This window comes from Diadema setosum, chromosome 7 (assembly GCF_964275005.1).
Source record: "Diadema setosum chromosome 7, eeDiaSeto1, whole genome shotgun sequence".
NCBI lineage: Eukaryota > Metazoa > Echinodermata > Echinoidea > Diadematoida > Diadematidae > Diadema > Diadema setosum.
In genome coordinates, this window is record NC_092691.1 from 19,176,495 (window position 1) to 19,202,805 (window position 26,311).

At 38.6% G+C, this 26,311-nt stretch overlaps 1 protein-coding gene across 1 annotated transcript in view; it reads left to right on the top strand.

The window, feature by feature from the left end:
• The window catches only part of LOC140231100 (spatacsin-like), a 70,223-nt gene that overhangs the window by 21,034 nt on the left and 22,878 nt on the right, over positions 1-26,311 (top strand). The window contains exons 16-33 of the mRNA XM_072311253.1: positions 518-663; positions 1,348-1,512; positions 2,033-2,102; positions 2,872-3,040; positions 3,802-4,079; positions 4,594-4,702; positions 6,409-6,568; positions 8,937-9,150; positions 9,408-9,518; positions 10,186-10,328; positions 10,847-11,047; positions 11,972-12,079; positions 12,478-12,676; positions 13,302-13,522; positions 14,741-14,878; positions 15,623-15,796; positions 17,598-17,759; positions 18,561-18,861. Coding sequence (XP_072167354.1) covers positions 518-663; positions 1,348-1,512; positions 2,033-2,102; positions 2,872-3,040; positions 3,802-4,079; positions 4,594-4,702; positions 6,409-6,568; positions 8,937-9,150; positions 9,408-9,518; positions 10,186-10,328; positions 10,847-11,047; positions 11,972-12,079; positions 12,478-12,676; positions 13,302-13,522; positions 14,741-14,878; positions 15,623-15,796; positions 17,598-17,759; positions 18,561-18,861 — 3,069 coding nt within the window. The remainder of the gene's footprint in view (positions 1-517; positions 664-1,347; positions 1,513-2,032; positions 2,103-2,871; positions 3,041-3,801; positions 4,080-4,593; positions 4,703-6,408; positions 6,569-8,936; positions 9,151-9,407; positions 9,519-10,185; positions 10,329-10,846; positions 11,048-11,971; positions 12,080-12,477; positions 12,677-13,301; positions 13,523-14,740; positions 14,879-15,622; positions 15,797-17,597; positions 17,760-18,560; positions 18,862-26,311) is intronic.

Sequence of the window (26,311 nt, forward strand, 5' to 3'; positions counted from 1 at the left end):
GGGCCCGAATTCACAAAGGTGGTACAATTGAAACTATGGTTTAAACCATGGACACTTTGTATGGAGCGCCAAGTGTCGAATGGTCTATTTCATTACGAAATCACTCATTATGTCGACGAAATGACTGATTTCGTAACGAAATGACAACATTTCGTCGACAAAATGATCATTTCGTGAACTAAATGACTGATTTCATAACGAAATTGGCCATGCGATACTTGGCGCTCCATACAAATTGTCCATGGTTTGAACCGTGGTTTCAGTTGTACCACCTTCATGAATTCGGGCCTAGGAGTACATTTTACTATCATCATATCCTAAGGCCATATTCAAAATTCTAGGTCAAAAGCTCTCAGCCTATCCAAAAACTAGTCTTATTTCAAGAATATTTGCAATATTTCAGTAACTCCTAATTAATTCTTCATAAATTAAAGGAGATGCAAAAAAGATAAAAGTTGACTTTATAGAAGTTGCTTGATGAAAGGTTGATTATCTATCTCATACTTATCTGGTGTAGACCCATCACTGGTATTCCAGGCCAGTCTCTCAAATGCCAGACTCTTCCTGAAAGTCATGCAACCAACTGTGTCAGCTCTCATGGAGGGAGGCCATCCCATTGTTGCCATGGCAACCCTCCTTTATGCTCCAGGATCTATCCCACAGGTGAGGTGAAAAAAATACAAGCAAATGTAAGGCAAACAATTGTGCACTTTACCAATGATTTTATCCTGCTGTCATTGTCATATTTACTAAAGTGAGATCCATTCTCCAATGAAGAGATACAAAGAATATTAGGTAGGTATTCTTGTAGGTTTTTTTGTTTGTTTGTTTGTTTTTGTTTTGTCAATTGCAGCATCCAAACTACACATACCAGTCATGTGGTGCATCACTTGGAAAATGTATGATACATGCAGAACATTTTCTTTTTATATCATGAATGTATTGTATTTGCACACACATATCCCCACACAATAGCAAAATTATAATCACCAAAATGAACGTCCTGATCTTCCTCTGATCATCTTTGGATTAGATAGAGTTGCTATTGTTATGCTTGTATGCACTACTCTAAAACCTCATACATTTGAGGCAACAAACTTTCACAAATTGCCACTGGCATTCATTGCATTGTGTAGGCAAAAACTTTTGTGTGCATTTTACTTTCATGAATCTCACGCTCCTTGTGAAATTCACAAATGTTCCATGCATGTGAAAATTTCTGGTTTTACACTAATTTGATGTAGGTTTTTCGAAAGGAACTTAGAAATAACCGGTTGATATGATGTGATGTGATGTGATGTGTGAGCATTCTTTTCTGATGTAAAACTTTCTTGTGCTATCACGTAGGCACTGACTCCAGCCACTAGTGAGGAACAACAGCTGTGGAAGGTGTCTGCAGAGAGACTGAAGCTCGTACTCCGTCCCTACCCAAAGCTGCTGGCAGCCATTTTCCCCCCGCCCCGTGTGGGTGGGGTGAAGCCACAAGATATCTCAGTGTACCAACTCTTACAGGTATTTAAAATGGAATCCCACTGACATATTCTGTTTGTGTGTGAAAAGTCAAACACACACTGATGCCCTTATCTATGAACTAAAGAAACCCATCTGCACACAGGCACTATATTTTTGTTTGTTTACCAAAGCATATGATATCTAAAATCATTTTTCTTGATAGATGCACAGGTGAAGCATAGAGTCTGGCCTGTACTTTCAGCTCTATAAATTAGACAGGAGACTTGATATGCATACCAGTAGATGGCATAATGATGATGACGATGATGACAACGATGACAGTGATGGCGATGGTGATGATGATGATGATGATGATGATGATGATGATGATGATGATGATGATAATGGTGGTGATGATGATGAGGAGGAGGAGGAGTAGGAGTAAGAGTAGGAGGAGGAGAAGGATGATGATGATGATGATGATGATGATGATGATGATGATGATATTGATAATTGTGATCAAACATTGCATGCTGTATCATGTTGTCTAATGTGTGTCACACAATGTTTTCTCACCTAGGGCAATGCACCTCTTGACCCAAGGAAACTGTTTCTGTGGCAGTCCACCAACAATGTGGCCAGCATTGAAGGTATATATACGTAGTGCCATCTCACGGCTAATGATGATGATGATGATGATGATGATAGGCGAAGGATGTATACATATGCAGTCAGTGAAAACATTACCTGTATGGAGTGTTATTGACACAGGGCTCTGTTTTTCAATATGTCTGCCACAAGAACATGTTAGCCATTTTCATAGAACAGTGTCATAACAACAACAAAAAAAGATAATCTAAAAAAGATAATCAACAACGACATGAAGTCAGCCAAATGGAGAAAATGATGATAATGCTGTTGATGAGAACAAGAAGACAAATAAAGAAAAGGAGGGAAGATTGATGACATTTCTAATGATAGTGCAATCTTGTATGCATACATGTTAAGAAGATCTCATTTGTGATAGTAAAAAGAAATAAAAATTAAAAAGCAAAAATGTACGCCATATATTGGTAGATATGCGTAAATCTCAAGCGTGTGTAAAGATAAAAACAAGAGTATTTGTGTAATCTTCCAGATCAAGAAATAGCTTGGCACACAAACACACAAGTTTGTGCTACCAAATTGTGGGTAGGCTAGATACTCTCATGTGAGTCATTTACGTGCCCCCCCTCTTTTTTTCTTTTTTTTTAAAATTTCATACAGCTCTCCCAGGGTCAGTTCGCTCAATCTGTTATTGTATTGTAATGGTAGAAATCATCCTTGATAATAAACTTAACTCTTCATTTCAACCTGTTGAGGCTGCAAAACCAATGCTGCTTTAACACACAATGAATTTTCGCGTGTAACATGATACAGATACTGCAAGTGAGATGCCATACTTCTCTGACCCGCGGTTGATCCAGCGGTACGCCTACACAGAAGCCTTCAGCTTCACCTACTACCTGAAGCAGGGCCGACCATCCTTTGCCTACATCACCTTCATCACCAGCCTGCTGCAAGCAGGAGAAGAGGTTACCAAGACAACGTGAGTTCATCTGGAATTGTGGCTGGCATCATACAATGTACACTTTTTTGCAATAGAGTGCATCTTGAAAAACTTTGCGGGAAAGTTGCCTCCTTGATTTACTGTTAAAGCTGTTCTTTTCACATACAGATATTTCCATGAATTGAGGAGGTCACACACATTTTCGCGAGATGTTGTTTGTGCGATTTGACACCAATGCTATTGAAAGTGCACTAATGCCTGTCTGTCTGCAACTTGAAAAACTTTAAGGGAAAGTTGCCTCCTTGATTTACTGTAAAAGCTGTTCTTTTTACGTACAGATACATGTATTTCCATGAATTGAGGTCACACACATTTTCGCGAGATGTCGTTTTCGCAATTTGACACCAATGCTGTTGAATGTGCACTAATGCCTGTCTGTTCACTATATTTTTGTGAGTTGTTAAATTGGCAGCTCAACAGTGATTTGTGAAATTCGCAAAAATTTAACCCTCTCAAATATAACAGCTTTTATAGTTAATTCTTTTTAATAGATAGACATGGCATAGAGGAAAGCAATTAAATACAAAAAGAAAACAAAACGTTCCAACAAAATCAGCAGCTTCTCAAATCATAACCGTAGACCATCAACCATTGTGGTCATGTGATTGTGATGTCATGTGAGGGCTGGTCTATATTTGCACCCTGTTAATGAGATTAGCATGCTGAAAGCTGCAAGTTTCCCTCCTGAACTGAAGACTCTACCAGATACACTTTCTTCATGCTTCCTGGATTCACAACAGGTTGTTCCGTGTCTACGTCAAGGCTTACATCACCGCCCTGCACAACTTTGCCAACGACGGCATCTGTGCTGCGTGCGTCGCCTTCATCGAGATGCTCGGGAGGGACAGCCTGTCTCTCAGGACTGACGTCCAGACAGCCAAGACCATTGCTGACCACCTGTGGAGTCGATCTGCGGACTCTGGTGGTGACGTGAGCTCTGGATCGGTTGGTCAGCTGAGCGCAAGCTATGTGGAGAGGAGTTTGAAGGAGAAGAGGGATGCTGTGGACAGATATGTTGGTGTGTGGATGGGGTGATGGAGTTTTAAGTGTGGAGCTGGTGTAATGCAGTTTTGATATACATGTAGAGAACCTTATATCACCTCTACTCCTAATCTAGGAAAAAATTTCTTTCTTGACATTTACGTTGGTGACTATAACATCTGAAAGGGTAAGAAGTTGTACTAACACAAACGCTACAGTTTATAAGTAGCAGAAGAATGATCAAAGCTGCAATATAGGAGAAGCTTAATGCAACACGGAGAGACAAGATGAAATGCATGGATGCAAAGGAATAAAGGATGGAATGCAAAATAGAATGGAAGCCAGCTCCTGTACACAGTGTCTTTGCAGGCACTGAAAATAGCATCGGGAATTTGTCAAGAAATGGCTGATGACAGTAGTAAAGGTGTAAATGTAGCTGTTGTTCGTGATGTTAGAGTCTGGTTTGTTGAGCAAAACAAGAGTGGTATGTGTTTATTCAGACTATTTTTATGTCTTGTTTGTGCATGCCTGACTTTTGATTTGCTGTGTAGTTAACCTGATGATGTCCTGTGTGAAAGGCAGTGATCTGTGCACCCAGTCTGTTCTGCAAAAACTGGAAGATGCCATTTCCAGTAGGGTGGATCAGCTCAAGATTGAGAGGTAAAGTTTATTTCACTTAAAGGCATAATTTACCATTTGCAGATGAAACAGAAACAAAAACCCAGCATTAGTGCTTCAAAATAGTTCCAAAAATATAAGTTAGGGATAGAAACAACCAATGTAAAAATTTGAATCCGTATAATTGATGTTAAGTATTGTTAAATATACAAAATGTGAATAATAGTTATAATGAAAATGTTTCCAGACTTGACTACAGTTTTGGTTTTATGAGAAAAATAGTGACATCTCCTTATATTTTAGGCTTTATTGCAAAAATTTTATATGGTAGGCTGTTTTGTTACACAACTGACCTACACATATGCATCAAAAGCGATATATTGAACATTTTTGAAATCACTGCTCCCAAAGGTAAACAGGACCTTTAAGCACAGAATGCATACATAGATGCAAGCAAATGTTAAATGTAGAATGCATTCAAGGGAATGAAGCTGACCATTGTTAATGTTGAAAACTCTTTAACCCTATTCTAACTGGGCTATTTGAGACCAAGTTTTTACTGGGGGGGGGGGGTCAATTTGACCCCCCCTTCAGATCTCGGCCGCCGATCGCGCGATCACCGCAAAATTTTGCCTGAACATAGAGCCGGATGTCAACTACAAGATTACATGGTCATACAATAGAAAAATGTTGATTTCATATTTTTTAATAAATTAATTATGCAAATTAACGCATGAAATCATATTTTCACCTACAACTCCATCGAAAAGACTGAAGGATTATTAAATTTTTGTGTAAGAGTTCCTCAAGACACATCAAACAATTTTCTTGTAAAAAAATAGCGCAATCAAAATCATTTTCTTTTGTTTTTTATTGTTTTGTTAATTTCTTATGTATTTTACTGTTTTTTCGATCTATTGTTTTCTATTGTTTTTTTGCCAAAATTTGTTGGAGGCACTTTTTCAAGCTTATCTACATTAGAATTGATTTTTTCAATATTTAAAAGTTGAAATAATCTAATTTATATCAATTAAACAAAAAAACACAGTTTCCATTGGATTTGCACACAAAATCATGAATTTGAGCGGTTTTTGGGTTGACATGCATATGCAAAACATTGCATAACTTCAGAACGGTGTACCCGGACATCGCAAATTTGGTCTCAAAATATGCGGGAGACTTCAATGAAAAAAGTCATGAAACGACGCGGCAAAATCTTCGCGCGTTGCGGAATCGTGGCGTGAAACGTCGAGGGGGGGGGGTCAATTTGACCCCCCCCCCCCCCCCCCAGTTAGAATAGGGTTAAAAGATTATATCAGCTTTGAGGCTTTGAGTAACTCTTGGATTCAGGTATATATTCATCGCAAGTTAGAAGACATACCAAAGAGACATAGCATGATGCTTCATCATGGAAGCACCTGGGACTTTAAAAAGAAGAAGATGTCAGAATCGGTATTTGTCAAATCTGACTCTGTATGACTGCATGTAATTCTTGAAATTCATGGTATTGTTTGCCTTATTTCATCTTAAATTCAGAATGATTCATTTGGTACATGTGAAATTGGAAGACAAGTAGTGCAAATTTTTTTCTTCATATTCATTTTCAAGGTATTTTCACCCTTAATTAACCTCACCATCAGTAATTGTTTATCTGTGAACTTGGAACTTCAAAATGCCAAGATTCATGTAAATATACGTGATAACTCCTCAACTAAAGGGCAATGAAATTCTTCTTTTTTTTTTTCCAGGGTGAGCTGGAGTGCTGCTGAGGAATGGAACCTGGCTGTCATGTTTTGTCGTCTGCATGGTGTCGCCATGACAACCGCCTTTCTCCGGGAGTGCACCAGGGCTAACAGCTGGCTCCACTTCATATGCTTTGTTCAGACGCATCAGTATCCCAAGCACCAGGTATCTATTCTTCCATAGCCACGACTCTTGATTTGGTATAATCAGAAAAGTCACAGTATTTATTGTACTTTAGTTCACAGTGTTCTCATTTGTAGATCTCCACAAATTCTCATGTGTGATACTATGTATGTAAATAATGTTTTGTGTTGTTGGAAATGAAATAGATAAAATTGAATGAAATTGTACCATTTGTGATACTATGTGTATCTAAATAATGTTTTTTGTTGTTGGAAATGAAATGAATAAAATGAAATTAAATTAAATCAAATGAAGTGAAATTAGATTGAATTACTGTAATCAAGATTTTTGAGATTTTGTTAACCCTTATGCTCAAAGACATAGTAGAAATGCAACTGTGAGCACCAGAGTGGTAAGGGAGACAGAGTGGTGGACTGAGAGAATTCTATTATGCTGCATTGGTTCATCTTTAAGAGCTTCTCAACATACACTTTTCCTATCCCCTGAGACTTGGAATTCAGTGTTCTGGCAGCTGGTCTGGCCCCAGACCCTTCGTTTATCTGGCCTAACTCTCCAGATGCCTATTACACATCTCAAGGAACATGGAGACTAAGTATTTTCACCTCGTGCTCCTTGCCTATTCGAACTTCCTCCCATCATTTCTTCTTGGAAACTGACAATGTCAAGCACTTTTTTATGCCTCCGCCACGAAGTGGTGCCGGAGGCATTATGTTTTCGGGTTGTCTGTCCGTCCGTCCTTCCGTCCGTCCGTCCTTCCGTTCGTCCGTCCGTCCGTCCGTCCGTCCGTCCGTCCGTCCTTCCGTCCGTCCGTCCGTAATGAATTTTGTGGACAAGGTAACTATCGAAACCTGTTGAGGTATCCTAATGAAACTTGGCATGTATGTGTATTAAGGGGTGAAGTTGTGCCTATCAACTTTTGGGTGCACATGCTCAAGGTCAAAGGTCAAGGTCAAATACATAAAATTTCACTATTTCCACCATATCTATTGAATGCCTGAAGATATTTTCTTGAAACTTAGTGTATACATGTATTACCCAATTAAGATTCTCTGGTGAAAGTTTGGGTCATGAGGTCAAAGGTCAAAGGTCAAAAGGTCAGGGTCAAATACATAAAATTTCACTATTTCCACCATATCTATTGAATGCCGGAAGATATTTTCTTGAAACTGAGTGTATACATGTATTACCCAATTAAGATTCTCTGGTGAAAGTTTGGGTCATGAGGTCAAAGGTCAAAGGTCAAAAGGTCAGGGTCAAATACATAAAATTTCACTATTTCCACCATATCTATTGAATGCCTGAAGATATTTTCTTGAAACTTAGTGTATACATGTATTACCCAATTAAGATTCTCTGGTGAAAGTTTGGGTCATGAGGTCAAAGGTCAAAAGGTCAAAAGGTCAAGTAAAAATATTAAAACTTCTTTTTTTTCTCCGTACCTTGGAAAATTGTTTAAGGTATCTTCATGGAACATAGTATATACATGTACTGACTGGAAGTGATTATCTAGAGAATGTAGGGTTCATGGGGTCAAAGGTCAGGGGTCAAAGGTCAAGTGCAAGACTTCAAAATTTTACTATTACCCACATATTTATGCAATGCCAGCAGGGTTATTTTTTTTACACTTGGTGTATACGTGTGTAACCTAATAGAAATTCTCTGGAAAGTTTTTTTTTTCTCTCTCTTTTTGCCTCAAAGGTCAAAAGGTCAAAGATCAAGTGAAAGTGCTGAACTAACTTTTTCCTCCATATCTCGGAAGTGGCTCAAGTTACCTTGAAACTTAGTACATATTATGCATGTTCTACCTGAAAGTAATTATCTTATGAATTTTAGGGTCAAGGGCCAGATGAAAATGGTAACAATTTACTATTCAATTCAGAAATTTCACTTTTTCTCCACACCTGTACCTTGAAAATTACTCAATGCCTAAATGTATGAATGGGTCAAAGTCAAGTTAAAGTCCTTAAATCCCTAGATACATGCTCTCTTATTCATCCAATTGAACCTACGTCAAGGAAGGTGAACATTCAACACATTTGTGACAAACTTGTCATTCCAATATTTTGCCAATTTTGTGAAAATGTAATCACACAGTGTCCACATGTACTATCTAGACCTATTGGGAAAATCATGCATTATGGCAGAGGCATACCAGTCGCCAAAGCGACATTTCTAGTTTAATCAAGTTTTACTCAAGCCTCACATTTTTCACCAGGCATTCAATTTGCTAACTCTCTTGGAGGAATCTGCACCGTTGAATGTTTTTAAAACAGATATATGGTGGCATATAAATGTTGTGAATCATCATCATCATCATCATCATCATCATCATCATCATCATCATCATCACCTGTCTGGTGTGCTGATAAAATTCCATGATTATTTGCAGGTCCTTGACTTGGTGAAGTCATTCCAGAGTGACACGATCCGGGAGCACTTGAGCCACGCCCTCTCTCACCTCATTTACGGTCCTGCCCCCTTTCAAGACGGAGAGGCTTCAGCAAGCAGCCCAGGTGGTCCAGGTGGCCCCAAGTCCAAGATGCCGGTCAAAGACTACCGGTCAGCCTACTACACCAAGATGGGCTTCCTCCAAAGCATGTCAGGTGCTTCCTTGAGTTCCATTGTTTGCCGTAGGACACTTATTACATTGCATCTCGATTTAGATAGTTTGATAGATAGAAATATAGGTGGATTGATAAAAGAAAGAGATATTTGCATTATTCTTTATGATAAGATGTTTTGGTGTACTGCGTTTTTGTCTTTATGGAAGATAACAGTCATGACAAACTACCTTGATCTGTGAATACATGCAAGAAAAGGAAAAATATATAAATGTTACAAATCCTATTACAATGTGTAGGTGCAGCAACTGAGACAAGTGATGATGCTGATGAGTCAAGTGGTGATCCAGACCGGAGGAAACCAGCATCTGTGGAGGAGCAGACAGTCACAGAGGATGATGCCTTGGATGGTGAGTGTTAATATCTTGACCCAGTTTGACAGATGGCTAGAGTGAATATCTTGAACCCTGGTTGAGGGATGATGGGTGTGAATGTCTTGACCCTGGTTGAGGGATGGTCAGGTCACAAAGTGCCTCCTCTCATAAGTTTTCACAGCTTAAACAGAAAATGTGTGCACTATGGGTACACAAAGACCATGTTTTTGAAGAGGGAGTGCTAATGATAAACGTTTATGCTGTAGCTCTTTGAAAGTAAGATTGCCCGTTTGATTGGCATTATGATAAACCAAGTGATAAAGAGAGAACCAAGGTCTATTTTGAACTTTTCAATTATCATTGTGCATACTATAGCCATTAGTAACAAATTTTTTCATATCCCTTTTAAAAATGGCACACAGCCATGAAACAGTCAGATTCTAGATCATGGTTTTTTTTTGTTATTGTTTTTTTTTTTTGCTTCTTAAAGATTTTCTATTATTAGCAAGAAGATGAATTAAAGAGGACTGAAATCATGCAGTGATTTGATTACAATTCTTGTGGCTCCATGTAGATGACCAAAGTTTACTTTAAAATAAGTATGAAAGAGGAAGTGAAGTATAATATGCTTTTGACCTTAAATGAAAAGAAAATTGCATTTTATGGATAAAGATTTTCTGTTTTTCTGCTTTCAATGTTGCAGACCTAGAGGTCAGTGATCTCTCCCAAGAGCTGTTTGAGATTGTCTTCCAGTGTGGCAAGCATCCCAAGCCTTGGCGAGCATTCCTCATCCATGCTGTTCTCTTGGAGCAGCCTGTGCTGGCTGTCATTGCTGCCTGTCATCAGGTATGACTATGTTACCACAGCAAAAAGATTTAAATATGTGATAAAGATTTCTTGTTTACTTTTTTGGGTACTTAAATTTAGTTGAAAAGGAATCTAGAAACTCTTTGTGCATGGGCTTTCATTATGGTGCGTCATAGATGTAGCTTGTATCTTAAGTGATGTTCAGAGCACCAATATTAGTCATAAGTGGTATTTCATGCCGCAGCCACCACCCCCCCCCCCCCCACACACACACACACACTTTTGGCTTTAAAAAAAAAAAAAGAAACTGAAAAAACCTGACAAATTAAAAACAAAATCCAAAACATTCCAAGGGTTCTGTTTGGGGATTCTTCCCAGTGAAGCAAGGGGTACCAATGACCCTTGACTCAACCACATGAACTACATTATACCCTTGACCTCCCCCCCCCCCCCAAAAAAAAGGGTTCCACGACCCCTGCATGATATAATTTTGCGTCATGAATTATATGCATATAATTAATATAGCCAAATCACCTGTCTCATTTGTTTAACCTCAGGGAGCTAACATCCTGGACTGTCTGTGCTCCTGGCTGTATGCTGCCCTTGCTGACGACCCCAGCGTGGAGAAGTTCATGGGGTCAGCATCCATTGTCAAAAGTCATAGTTGGAGCCTGGATGAGCTACAGTCTCTGGCAGACACTGCTATTGAATCAGGGAGAATCACTCTTCTGACCAAGGCCTTTCACATATTTGACAAGGTGTGAAGCTCATCACTTTTACACCTATATTCATCTGAAATATATCATTATGATGTACCAATAGCAGATATTCAAGATTTAAGATTTTTTATTGTGTGATGAAATACAAAAGATTTGCCTACCACTGGAAGAAAAGATGAAAGAATGTACATTGTAAGCAGCATACTGACAAAACATTGTACAAAGAAATGTTACTGTAAAACAATATTTTTGCGGAATGGAATTTTCATGAATTGGAGCCGACGACCTTTTACGAGGCATGTAAGTTTTGCAAGTTGGCTCTAACTTTGAATGCATATAGTGTAGACAAGAACTTTCCCATGCATTTTAATCACACGAATCTCGACTGTGGCAAAATTCGCAAAATTAGAATGCATGCGAGCATTCCTCGTTTTACAGTATGCCGGTCACATATACATATATTGATGAGATGAAAAAGTATTTCTATATGTCCAAAACATCTATAACCATCTCAGGTTTATTACTGCTTTTTGGCCCCTTTTACATGCAGTTGGCATTAGAGTTCTTGTTGTTTTTTTAAGGAAATATTGTTGTTATGATGTCTGTAATCAAAGAAGTTTCCTCTCATTGACATCATGTGGTGATTGACAGCTGTTGGCAGTGGGGAAATTGACTGCATTTCCATCTAATTGTTGCTGTGAGTCTATGTCACTGTAGAAAAAAAAAAAAGAGCTGAAATTTGTCATTTTGCACAATAGACATGACAGATGAAATTTCAGAGAATGAAGTTTCCTCTCTGCTCAAATATGAGAGATGTTTTGATCTGTTCGTAAATGTGTTAAACATGCCAGTAGCAGATGGTGGCATATTTATGCATATTGTGCTGACGGTTAAACTGATTTATTGACATCATGATATTTGTTTCTTGAGTCTCATTTTACCTCACCTTTTGTATCTTTACAGAAGGGTACCCTGAACCCTTTTCTGGATTTCTGCGAGAATTTCCTGGTGCACCGTGACAGAAACCAGTGCAAGATTGATCTGGAGTTCTTCCACGAGGCGATCCTTGCAGTATGTTCTTCCGTTTACTATAGGCTTAAAAAAGAATGTTAACTTGCATCGCAAACCTACAAGATTTAAAAAAAAAAAAAAGCCATACAGGTCAATTTCTTGGTGGACCTGTTTGGGGTTAAATCATTGATTTCCAATTTTTGCTATTGTCTGAAGGACTTCAGTCCCTCTTCAATATCAAGTAAAAGCTCAGAAGCAGTTCAGTCAGTGAAGACAGTTTGTGTATATATATATATTTTTTTGTATGCCCATGTTTCTTTAGTTATTAGGCATAGTAAACACCTGAAACATACAAATAAGTGAATACAAAATAATGCAAAAAGTGAACACAACCAAAGAGAGAAACTGTATGAGTTGTTGTAACCAGATTCCTTGCCTCTTTGTCTCTGTCATGATAGTGTCGGCGACGCAGCAGCATGAGAAACCAGCCAGATCTGGGCACGCACAGGCCACGGCTTGGCCACCTGGAATGGTTCCAGGAGTCGGCCAATCACATAGCCCGTAACATACTCCTGTCTTGCGGCAGCCAATGGGAAATCGGCTTCCTTCTGGAGATCCTGGCAGAGGCCAACTTTTCCAGAACTGTTGGAATTGATGGTGAGTTTGCTCCATTTGAGTTGTGTGTGTGTGTATTTATAGTTACATGTATCTGTGAGGTTGTTGGGCTTTATACGTGCATGTGTGTATCTTTCAAAATTTAAAGTGATCCATTGCGATGAAAGCCTGATGGAGTCATTGAGCATTGTTTGCCTAATTTCTGTAGCATAGAATTTTCCTATCATTGTGCTTTCCAATTACATAAAATTTGTTTCACTTCTATTTCCAGCAATTCCGGATTAGTATAGGTAGTTTTTTGAAAAATCATCTATGATATTTCGATACAGTCAAGTGCACAGAAGAAAGGTTTTTACTAGTAAACACAATACATCAGTAATAAACACTGTTAAGCATGTTTTGTATAAATATGAAAATTTTCACATTTCAAAATATCCTTGGACTATAACAGAGGAACTAGGTAAAATATCATTCTATCATTTGCTCAAATCATATGCTCAAATATGAAATTTCACGTTTTTCAGCCAAACTACCAAATCTTTAAAGTTTTCTCCTCTAACTTCTGCAAGTTTAACTTTTTTTAATGTGGTGAAGAGTTGCATGTTCATCCCTGAGAGTGTGTCGGTCATTAATGCACATTTGTGTTCGTCTCCCCTCTGGTCAGTAGTTCCAGATTACAGCAGACTGCATGGCTTGAAAAAGGCTCTTTCGGGAAGTGGGCTTGAGCTCAACCTGAAGAAGATGTTGGCATCAGATGGAAGCGGTGATGCCTTTGATGAAGAGTGCCACTCACTCTTAGCCAAACTTGAGGGCCTGAAGAAGTTCGACCAAGCGAGGGAGTTTGCCCTTGTGGCTGGCCTGTCCACGGACAGTGTGGTCATTCAGCATGTGAGTTCCATGAGCTGAATCTTGTAGGAAATCAGCAGATTTTGATCAGAAAGCTGAGAGATTGTTATAAATTCATTTTAGATCATTTATGACCCTGCATCACAAAACCACCACCAAAAAAAAAATTGCCAGACATGGAATTTTTGTTAAGGGCAGATGGTGGGGAAAAAAAAAACAGACTCAAAACTTCAAAATGATACATAACTCAATATTAATTGACTTTCCTATCTTATCTAAACAATGGAAAGAAAGTGAACACGATGGAAAAGTTGTTACTGAGAAAAGAGGCTTTCAAGTTAAGGGTCTATTCAAAAGCTAATCTCATAAGGCTTTGCTCTGTGCAATGAATGGGAGGAGAAACAGGATATGAAACGCTATAGCAACCAGAATAAATAGATGATCAGATTAACTTGAGTGTAGCAATGTGCCTTAGTCCAACAGGAAGGCCGAAGTGACGCAGTAGGGATTAGGGAGATTAGATAATCTCTATTCAGTTAGACAGTTAAGTTTCTAGACATCAGTACCAATCAGTAAACATAGCAGTGCAGCATGCCAAGAGATGCCCAAAGCACAGCAAGGGTTATGAAAATGATCAAAATGCATGCTACACATTGACAGTAGGTGCGTTCGAGCGCTCTCCTAAAGCGAACCATACTGTACCTTACCCGTGCCAGAGGAGCGCTCGAACACTCCTAAAGTGTACCGTACCATACTGTACCGAGCCAAAAGTGGACCACTTCCCCATGTGCTCCAAAAGTGTACCAAAAGCGTACCAAAAGTTCGCTGTAAAGCATGCGCGTATCATGCGCATACGTCACAATGCAAAGACATCATTCTCTTTGTTCAGGACAGCTGTTGGTAGTTCAAGCACGAGGTGAATGACATTCTTGCTACAAAAAATGTGTGACCTTTTCTAAAAATTAACTTGTGAGGTACGCTTTCTCAACAGAGCACTTGAATGCTCCAAAACTGGCATGGTACGGTACGCTTTGGTTCGCTTTAGAGCGCTCGAACAGGCATAGTGTCCACATTATCTACACACTGGAGAGGTGCTCCACTAGATGTGCCTCATTCTTGTGTTTAGTACAGTGCACAGGTTGTGGTAATGAATTGACTCCAAGTATTAAACATCTGACTTATAATGTAATTGAAAATCTAAATTTGATGATATTCTGTGCATTGATCCCCCCCCCCCTCCCCCCAATGAATTCTGTGCAGGTTTTGAGCGATCTCTCCCAGTTTTTGAACTCTGAGGCGGGATCCACTGATGCAGGCAGAATTGCTTTTTGGATCAAGAGCAACGAGACATTGATGAAGGTTAAGTTAGAGCCACAGACCGCTGCAGAATTCTACAAGGTGTGTTGGACATCTGGGCTACAAGATTAGACTGCCCTCTGTATTGAAAGCTTCTTAAAAACAGAAGCTGATTGTAGATAAGAGATTACTGCAATGGATGCAGTTGAGATATGCAGTCCAAAGCATTTTGAATGTTCTTTTAATACTGGCCCCCTACATATGGTTTTGAACATGGAAATGCATGATTTCAGAATGTAATAAGCAATGTTTTGTCAATGTCAATCAAACTCTCAAGAGAATGCAGTGCTTTTTTTATTTCCTTTGCTCTGGACTAAGCTGTTTAACAATTCTCTCTAAGAGAATGATAAAACAATGATATCTGTTATTGTCCATGAATTACACTATAAACAGTATCTCTGTCAAGTAAATATATTTCATATGTCTGTCTGTCTGTCTGTCTATTTATCTTCTTTTGTTTCTCTCTCAGTTTGTCCATCTATCTGTCTCTCTCTCTCCATACACATATACCCTCCTACTTATTTGTTTCTTTAATTGTATTTTTATCAATCTGCTACCTGTCTATTTATCTATCTGTCCACCTATCTATAATACCCCTCTGTCTATCAACTCATGTAAATGTATATACCGATGTGTATTGAAGTATGGTATTCATGCCTGTCTTGTTTCATCTATAAATTCATTGTTAAATCTCTGTGCCTGTACATTTTTATAGCTACATATCTATGTGTGTGTGTGTGTGTACTCCTATTTAAAATGTCTCTTTACCCAACGTCCTCCAAACAGACACAAGTCTGTGAAACCAAGCTGACGGGAGAGAAGCCAGCCAGGGAGAAGGCGTTTCTCCTGGGCCTTGCACACCATTGGTTATCTCACCACAGGTCTGGTGCCAGTCAGGATATGAGGCAGTCAGTGGAGCAGGAGGTGTGGCAGTGGAGGCTGTATGCTGAGGTGGACAAGGTAATTACAGGGTAGCCATCATTCAGTCCACATGGTCATCCTGCTATCTCCTTTCATGAATGAATTCCAGTACAGTGTTGATGTTACCACTTGTATATATTGTACATTTTGTGATGTCATATGGGAGTGGCCAGCCATATATTTTTATGCCTCCGCCATGAAGTGGTGCCGGAGGCATTATGTTTTCGGGTTGTCCGTCCGTCCGTCCTTCCGTCCGTCCGTAATGAATTTTGTGGACAGGGTAACTATCGAAACCTTTTGAGGTATCCTAATGAAACTTGGCATGTATGTGTATTAGGGGGTGAAGTTGTGCCTATCAACTTTTGGGTGCACATGCTCAAGGTCAAAGGTCAAAAGGTCAAGGTCAAATACATAAAATTTCACTATTTCCATCATATCTATGCAATGCCAGAAGATATTTTCTTGAAACTTAGTGTATACATGTATTACCCGATTAAGATTCTGTGGTGAAAGTTTGGGTCATGAGGTCAAAGGTTAAAGGTCAAAAGGTCAAGTAAAAGCATCAAAACTTCACCTTTTTTCTTTTTACCTTGGAAATTGTTCAAGGTATCTTCATGGAACATAGTATATTTACATGTACTGACTGGCAGTGATTATCTAGAGAATTTAGGGTTCATGGGGTCAAAGGTCAGGGGTCAAAGGTCAAGGGCAACACTTCAAAATTTTACTATTGCCCTCTTGTTTATGCAATGCCAGCAGGATTATTTTTTTTTTTTACACTTGGTGTATGCATGTATAACCTAATAGAGATTCTCTGGAAAGTTTTTTTTTCTTTTGTTTTTGCCTCAAAGGTCAAAAGGTCAAAGATCAAGGGAAAGTGCTGCACTAAGTTTTTCCTCCATATCTCGGAAGTGGCTCAGGTTATCTTGAAACGTACTACATATTTATGCATGTTCTGCCTGACAGTGATTATCTAATGAATTTTAGGGTCAAAGGCCAGATGAAAATGGTAACAATTTACTATTCAATACAGAAATTCCACTTTTTCTCCATACCTTGAAAATTACTCAATGCATAAACGTTTGAATGGGTCAAAGTCAAGTTACAGTCCTTAAATCCCAAATACATGCTCTCCTATTCATCCAATTAAACCTAGGTCAAGGAAGGTGAACATTCAACACATTTGTGACAAACTTGTCATTTTAATATTTTGCCAATTTTGTGAAAATGTAATCACACATTGTCCACATGTACTATCTAGACCTATTAGGAGAATCATGCATTATGGCGGAGGCATACCAGTCGCCACAGCGACATTTCTAGTTACAGTATATAGTTTGTTTTTCTATTCAATAATAGAATGAACATCTGTTTTTAAATTGAAACATGTATATCTGGGTGCTTTATTTTGTTATGAGTGGGTCTGGCGTGGTTAGTATGTGCAGTTTTGACTGTTTTTTACACCGAAAAATTATGTTTGTTATCCAACTACTGTGATGCTGTCCCACTATGGTATTTATTATGATCTGCAGAGGTTAGCAGCTCTGTATTGAGTCATGTTCCATTTCAGATTTTTCTATTGTAAATTTTATGAGATTTGTGAGAAGAAGTTATCCTTATGTTATGGAAAGACAGAAATCGTCTATAAATATGGAAACGTTATATTTTGTGCCCAAAACATAATGTAGAGAAAGAGTGTCTTCTCAAGCTTTTGACCGTGACAGCTTTATTAAAATGTATGTGAGACACCTTGTATGTTGATTTGCTGGTCACGAATAATGGAATTTGGTGTCTAATTTTGACTCAAATTTCACTGAGTTCTCTATGAATGTGTTAACAGGCCAGACAGCAAGAGGAAAGGTGTACCAGCCTGGATCTGTCTGGTGGACACAGCAGTGCTTCAGACTGGATACCCAAGTCAAGGGGTGCAACAGAGCTCCTTTATAGTGTTGAATCTCTGCCCACAGAAACTTGGGCCACCTGTAGCCTCAAGACCCAAGAGGTAAAAACCTACTAGCAATCATTTCACAGATGCACCTTGGAATACACAGGAGGACTTTAATTAATCAAATCAGTCAGTTGGTCTGTTTGCGTAGAGGCAGATTATTTTGATCTGTTTCAGTAGCATTCATTCATTCAATTTCTTTCAGAACAATGAAAGCAAAATTAGGGAATATTTATTGTACAATAAATTAAGCTTGTTTTATTTTTCACGTATCTGGAAAGAGTATAGTTACTGTGCATTTTTTTAAACCCATTATTCCATTCACTGTAAAAGTGGATATTTTCACGGCAGTAGGTTTTCACACTCTGCCAAGTATGAATTCCGCATAATTCCACAAGAATCATAGTGGTAAATGTAACAAGCAAAAATATTTGCATCCTTTTGTTTTCGCGCTTGTATCTTGTTGTGTGAAATGTCTTAAAATTGCCACACTGCGAAAACTTCCGCTTTTACAGTATGCATAATGTCGCAGGGGCGACAAGACCTCGTATCTGAAATTTTGGTGAAAATGACTTTTTTTGATTAATGGTCAGATAATCAGTTGAGTGATGTCCTGTCCAAATCCTAGCTGTCTAACCCCCAATATAAAGCCACCACAGCATGTAAAATGACAGGCTATCCCATTTGATGAGTGCTTTGGCTGCCATGTTTTGTTTTTGTTTTGTTTTTTGCTCTCCTGAACATTTGACATTTTGTAGATACGAGGTCTTGTCGCCCCAGTGAATAATTATTATGCTATATGCTATTAATTATCCTGAAAATTCTTGTGTTCTGTCCATCCCTCACAATACTTACTAGGAGGAGAGTGCCCTCAATGGCATGATTGACAGCTTGCTGCAGCAGTGCTGCCTTGCCCAGGCTCACCGATTGGCCGCTCAGTTTGGCCACACCTACCGTGACCTCTTGATCGCCCTGACCTGCCTGCAGCTGATGCAGGGTATGGTCACACCAGAGGGGATTGACCCCAGCCTGCAGCCACTGGTCAAGAGAAGGACCAGCCAGCCCAAGTTGGCCCGGAGGCCCAGCAATCTGGCCCTCTTAGGCCCCCCAACGGGAGTGTACGGTGGACGCCGAAAGGGACTGAAGAGAACCCCTAGTGGTAAGAATTGGCCATCTTCCATGTTTTAAAAACTACCTCCATTGGGGAAGCCTTATTGTAGCTGTATTGAAGTTTATTGATTATACCCCCGCCAAACGAAGTTTGAAGGGGGTATATAGGAATCAGCGGGCGGTCGGGCGGTCGGTCCGTTGCAAATCTTGCGTCACGAACTACTTCCTCAGTTTTCAACCGATTCCCATAAAACTTGGCACAGATGTGTGTCTTGGGTTGTAGATGTGCAAGACGTATTTTTTGACAGTACCCAAAAGTATGTTGCCATGGTAACGGCATATTATGGGCAAAAATGGGTACAAATCTTGCGTCGCGAACTCCTCCCACAGTTTTTGATCAATTTTTATGAAATTAGGTACAGATGTTCATCTGAATATGTTAATGTGCAAGACACATATTTCCGCAGTGGCAAAAAGTGCGTTGCCATGGTAACGGCATGTTATTGGTAAAATATAGGGCAAAATGCTTCATGGCAAAAGTGCTTCATCAGTGTTCTTCCAATTCTCATGGAATTCATATTGAATGTTTGTCTTAGGATATAGGTCAGCATGACACATTTCTTGACAGTGACAAAAAGTATGTTGCCATGGTAACAGCTCACATATTATGAGCCAAAATAATGGAAAATTTTGTGTTGCAAACTACTTCCTCAGTTTTTGCCCAATTTCCATGAAACTTGGTACAGATGTGTGCCTTTGGTTGTAGATGTGCAAGACGCATTTTTTGACAGTACCCAAAAGTACGTTGCCATGGTAACGGCATATTAATGGCAGAAGATCAAGGAAAGATCTTGCGGATTTAACTACTTCCTCAGTTTTTTGACCAAAGCTTATGAAATGTGGCACACACCTTGATCTTGGTGGGAAGATGTGGAAGACATATTTTTCGGACGTGTCGGAAGCTGCGTTGCCATGGTAACGGCATATAAGTGGCAGAAGATCAAGGAAAGATCTTGCGGATTGAACTACTTCCTCTGTATTCGACTGAAGCTCATGAAATGTGGCACACACATTGGTCTTGGTGGGAAGATGTGCAAGACATTTTTTTGGACGTGTCGGAAGCTGTGTTGCCATGGTAACTGCATATTAATGGCGGAAGATCAAGGAAAGATCTTGTGGATTGAACTACTTCCTCAGTTTTTGACAAAAGCTTATGAAATGTGGCACACACAATAGTCTTGGTGGGAAGATGTGCAAGACATATTTTTCGGACGTGTCGGAAGCTGCGTTGCCATGGTAACGGCATTTAAATGGCAGAAGATCAAGGAAAGATCATTCCTTGGGTAAGACTGTCGTCACGGGGCGGGGGTATTAATCGCCTTCAGTGATATTTTAGAATTAAAGAATTCTCCCACCAAGTTGTTTTCGGCCATTGCGATCATTCATTGTTTGTTTTGCATCGTGTGTAAACTTTTTACGTGTTCATCTTCTTGAAAACTCCAATACAGATTTTCACCAAACTTGGCAGGTAGCATCCTCAGGGAAATAGGATCTCAATTTGTTCAACTAGGCCCAATTCTTAAAAAACACATAGTCAGATTTTCACCACCCTTGACCAGTGTTATAACTTGAGGCTCATATATATATATATATATATATATATATATATATATATATATATATCAGAAGAAGATATTTAAAAGAAGATTGCATGATTATAGTATAAGTCCATAGTTTGTTTGTTTGTTCGTTTTTACACATGTGCATAGAGGTGTTTATTGTGTGCCTTTTGTCATGTCAAAACAAAATCACCAGCAGTAATATATTTCACACACACACATAACACACACACACATACACATAGACACACATAAATATCTCTCCATGTGCAAAATGATCACAGAGGTGAGTTAAAATTTGATCAAGGATTTTTGTGTGTGTGTGTGTGTGTGTTTGTGTGTGTGTGTGTGTTTACAAAAGATGATTATGGCTGAGTTCATAATCATGCAAGATTTCAGGCCAGTTTGTAGTTAGCAAATGCAGCCATTTATTTGAACATAAAATTTGTCCAAAAAAAAAAAAAAAATACAGATGACGTGTTACAACCTTTCTTTCAAAGCATACTGTATTGTCTATACATCAGTGGTCAATAGCAGATGGCAATTGTACATTTGTACACTTTCTTTTTTTCCACTTTTTTTCAATATCTTTCATCAACATTCAGAAGACTTCTGATTTCCAGTAAAAAAAAAAAGAAAACGAAACAAAACAAAAAACAAAAATACAATGAAAAAAAGGCTTACTTGACAAACTAGCAATGGGTTTTGATTTCCATCCACTATAAACAAAATATCAGATTCTTCTGTGTGATTGAACCAGACATTGTAGTATTCTGATTTTAAACTGAAATGATGATTAAAGGAAGCAAATCCTTTCTTTTGCATTTTTTTTCCAAGTTTGCACAAGATTTCCTAATACTGTACAAATATCTTTGAAATACATACTGCCACTTTAAGTTCTAGTCTTCATAAAACTGAAGCTGTGCTTCGTAGCACATACATCTATTCTATATACAACAAAATTTGCTTAACCTTAGATATAATATTGTGCTCATTTGTTGTCGAGCCCACGGGAGGTGCGGGTAGACTGTCCGCCTGTCGTCCGTCCGTAACGCTACAAAAACTTGCATAACTCTCTACTGAGGACTTCAATTGCAATCAAACTTGAAGAGAGTTGGTTATAGAAAGTTACACATTATGCGAAAAATGAATGTCGTCACGAGGTCAAAGGTTACAGACAGGGGTAAATGAACTTTTAGGGCCCAATGTTAAGTTTTTACGGTGCGTTTCAGTCATTGCTCATAACTTTTGATCCCTATGTCCGTTTGTGACCAAACTTGGATGGTAGATGTCCCTAGGAGATTTGAAGGTCATCACAAGGTCAAAGGTCACAGACAGTAGTCAAAGAACTTTAAGGGCCCAATGTTAACTCTTAATGTGCCAGACCCAAAACCCCTAACATGCAAGACGTTTTTACCCAACGCCAGAAAGTTTGCGGACTGGATTGACAATGTAATTAAAAACTGCCATATCTTTGAAACTATTGACTGTTTTGAATTGAGTTCTACACAACATATATCAAGAAATAATTGTTCTTTTGTGTCATGTAGTCAGTTTGCTGTAATATCTCTCTGAACCTGAAATATTGCAAAGATAATCGATATCATCAAAAAATTATTAATTTTTGTGTAGTATGGAAAGAAAGAGTCAGTCATGATTTTTCTTCAATAGAACGCTCCCTTGACTCTGTGAGAAAGTTTTAGAGCTACATTTCCTCTTTCAAATGATAACAAATTTGTCTTCTAGAGTTGTATAATACCAAAGATATTGGCAGTTCAATTTGTCTTTTCAATTTCTTTTTCTGCCTCGGTAATTCATTCCCAAATCTTAGTCCTTTAGTCCCAGACCCTGTATTTGAAACTAAAGTAAATCCTGAGTCCTGGAAAAGTGTCTTTTGTCCACTTGAGAAGCACCTACTAATCCTACTTTTGTCTCTATACTACGGGCGGGCGCACTCTATTGAAATCACCAGGCCTTTGTCCACAAGGGGTTTGTGCGTGTTCTTCTTTTGTATATGCTAGCGTGGGGACGATTAGTGAAGTTCACCAAGACAAAAGGATGAAAGACTTAACTGACAAACGAAAGCTTGACCCTCTTTGAGGGACAAAATGAAAGCCGCTCCCGCAGGAGAGCACCCAAGCAGAACAATGCAAGTGAAAATGCATAGGCAACCCACGCAGATTCAGCAGAATACACATGCGTGGTTTATCAGTGAGACTTTTGATCTATACACAGCTCGCAGAGCGTGGGCTCTCTGTGGATTTTCCCGATGCGAAAAAAACAACTTCTAGCTGAAAAATCACATATTCACTCAAAATTTTCCATTGTAAGTATACTCATATTTTTAGTGGAAACGATGGCTATGTTAATCAGCTACCGAGTGCATATCTGTGGCAGTTTCCTGTGAAACGCATTATGGTACCACAATAACTTGATGATAAATATTTTTTGCGCTCTTCTTAATCGCCGGTCGGTGACCATGGCACATCAGACCATAGCTTCAAACCATTGGGTATGTGATATAATGCTTGCTCCTACGCATTCTGGTTTATACAATTTTGTGGTTTCCTATTTACACTTTATTTCCAAATACTCCTCTTTACGACTTTCACTGCACTTTTATTCTACAATGTATACATCTAGTTCTTTGTCAAACTGTGACAACTTTTCTTCCGAATTCATTCCTGTCACTCTTCTTGTACATTAAAGTCTGTAACAATCCCTTTGAGTAAGTTCAGACAATGGATTTTTACAAGTTCCCACTTTTCAGATTAGGTATCTGTTAACCGTTCCATACTGAATTCTGAAATCCCCATAGACATAATACACAGGCCATCAGGTTCCCATAAGGAACAGGTTAACATATCTATTTCTTGTAATACTTATTACTTATCAAAACTTTTTTAGAATTCATCTTTCATGACATGTCCAGTATCCTGTTCCTTTTTCTCGATGACTGAGGATTGAGTTTCTTCAAATATCACACAAGGAAAAACATTTCTGGCCATTTTATAACTCCCAGACTTCATTAGGTAATACCTTTTACTTTGTGTGTGAGTATATATATGTATATACACTCACCAAAAAAAGTATCTTCCCCCCTAACATTTTTGGATATATCTCAAAAAATTTTTCACCGATTTTCATAATTCAAATGGAAATGGAAAGGGAATTTTATTACTCCAGGGATTAGTTTTCCAACTCAAATTTGATTAGCAATTTCAGCTGGTGCACACTATTTCAAATGATATCCTTTACACTTCTATGGAAGAAAACTACTACACAAAAGTTAGTTTGTGTAGCAGTGGTGTAAAAATGCATAGCAAATTGCAATGCAATACCAGGAAAATTATTCCCTGTACTCAAAACCTGAATGGCATATCATTGCCACCAGATATCATTATTGGTGTGAAAAAAATGCATTTTATGTCAAAATGCATGGGAAAAAAAGAGTTGCACTTTAGTGATTTGCATTGACTTTTACACAAACAATCAAACAATCACTCATGATTCTGAACTTTTAAGCATGGTTTATTGCATATTTTTCTATCTCTTTCTTTTCATGAGCACACAGTGAAGTATTTAGTAATTGATATGTCCACCATCCGCTTCAATGACCAGCCAGCATCTTTTCCTCATTCTGTTAACCAAAGTTTGAACTTGGCGCTGCTCAATGTTGGCCCATGCTTTCTGCAAGATGCGCTGAAACTCTTGCAGTGAAGTGTCATCTTTCACCCTCTTGCTCGCTTTCCACTTAATGATATCCCAAAGATTCTCTACTGGATTACAGTCAGGGGATCTTCCAGGCCACTCCATACGTTCAATGCCATTTCCCTCAACAAACTGATCTACAACTTGAGTGCATGATGCAAAATGGCCATAAGCACATTAATGTGATCCACCCAAATTGGAATTGAAAAGCACATGGCTTCGACCAACATTTTCATATTGAAAAGGCCTATTGTTTAAAAAGTATGGCTATTGCATAACATCTGTTTGATAGGGAGGCACATTGTACCTGATGAAATTCCTGAGAATAACATAACAATTCAAAAACTAGGCCATTTGCTAACTTGCATAGGAAATGTACGCAATATGCTTCGTATAACCTTAAGTGCAACTTTTTTTCCCATGCATTTTGACATAAAATGCATTTTTCACACCAATAATGATATCTGGTGGCAATGGTATGCCATTCATGTTTCGAGTAATAATATTCTCTATCCGTTCCCGTTTGAATTATGAAAATCGGTAAAATACCTTTTGAGATATATCAAAAAGTGCTGGGGGAACTTACTTTTTTGGTTGAGTGTATATACATATATATATGTATATACATTGTATGTGTGTTTATGTATATACACACATACATACATATGTAAAAGATGATAGCTATCAAAGTTCATTATCATGTTACATTTCAGTTAAGTTCATAGTTGGCCAATGTTACAAAATGCCCCATTATCACCAAACTGTGATCAACTGAGCATGGATATGAAACATACACGTTTATTGTATACAAGTAATGAAGGAACATACTTTACATTGTATATGGCTGTACGAAACCATGTAATAGCACACAGAGAAAAAGTGACCAAACTGTAACATCACACAATGCCAAATATAGGGAAACTTCAAAAATCTATTTTGAACACAAAATGCTATACATTTAGTTCCTCGCATCAAGGAAGTTTACTATTTTGTTTGTTTACCTGCCAGAAACTGTGTAGCAAAAAAAAAAAAAAAAGAAGATAAATGTTCAAATAAATGAATAAATGTGAATGGAATATCATGAAGTGTGCAAGGAAGGTAAAAGGCGACAGCAAGGCATAACGCATAATTACCTTTTATTCATGGTGCTGTTTGTTTACTGCATGGCGCACCAAGAACATTTTTCTTCTCCCGTTGAGGACAGATTAATTTTGCAACAACACCCATTTCCCGTTGACACCTGCGCGAGTATACTCGGGACTCATCCTCAATGGGTTAACAGGCGCGGTGGAGCACCCCAATTATCTCGCAGAAATCCATCGGCAGCCGAGCCTCATTTGCATAAAGTAAACAACATGTACTCGCGTAGTTGAGAAAAAGTAAACAACTTCTCAAGCTAATAACAATTTAAGGAAACCTATTTTCGGATTAAAATTGAGTTAGTTTAAATTTGAAAACATGTCCGAATATGCACATATAACATATTAGAGGATTTGACAATGATAAAATGTGAAATTCTAGCGAAAACCTGGCGAGCAAAATCACCAAAAATATGCCTCGAAAATCATCCTAGCATTCACGAAGTGTGATTGCGGAACCAAAGCGCCATTCGAACAAAGTACACCTAAATTTATTGATCTGCTTGCATTTTAAATTTCATACCGTAATATTCCCGGCCATGGTTGTGTCGGAAAAAAACAGAAGGTGATGTCAAAAATGACACGAACGCAAAGCGTACAGGTCGGTCCCATGTATATATAATCGCGTCACTGTATAGCGTTGCATGTCACAGCCACAACACACACAACGCATTGCTGCATGCAGCGTGCGCGGCAGCAGCTCAGCAGTCACTGTACCGCCGTGCGACACTCAGCAAAATTGACTGCATCACATGCAAACCAACAATGAGCACGAAATCCTGAATCTCACGTACCACGCATGCCCAATATTACGGGAAAAGAAACTGACGTCATTTTCAATTGTTTCGCTGACTATAATTTTCTATTCCAAACCCTGTAGAAACAAGTTGATTTCTCAAAGAGTACAGGTGGAACCAAGCGAAAACTTTCACCATATATGGATTGAGGCCTGATGAACTTATGTTGCCAATTTCGGACACATTGGAGCCCGGCCATAGTCCAGTCGGAAAAAAACAGAGAGCATGTTTTT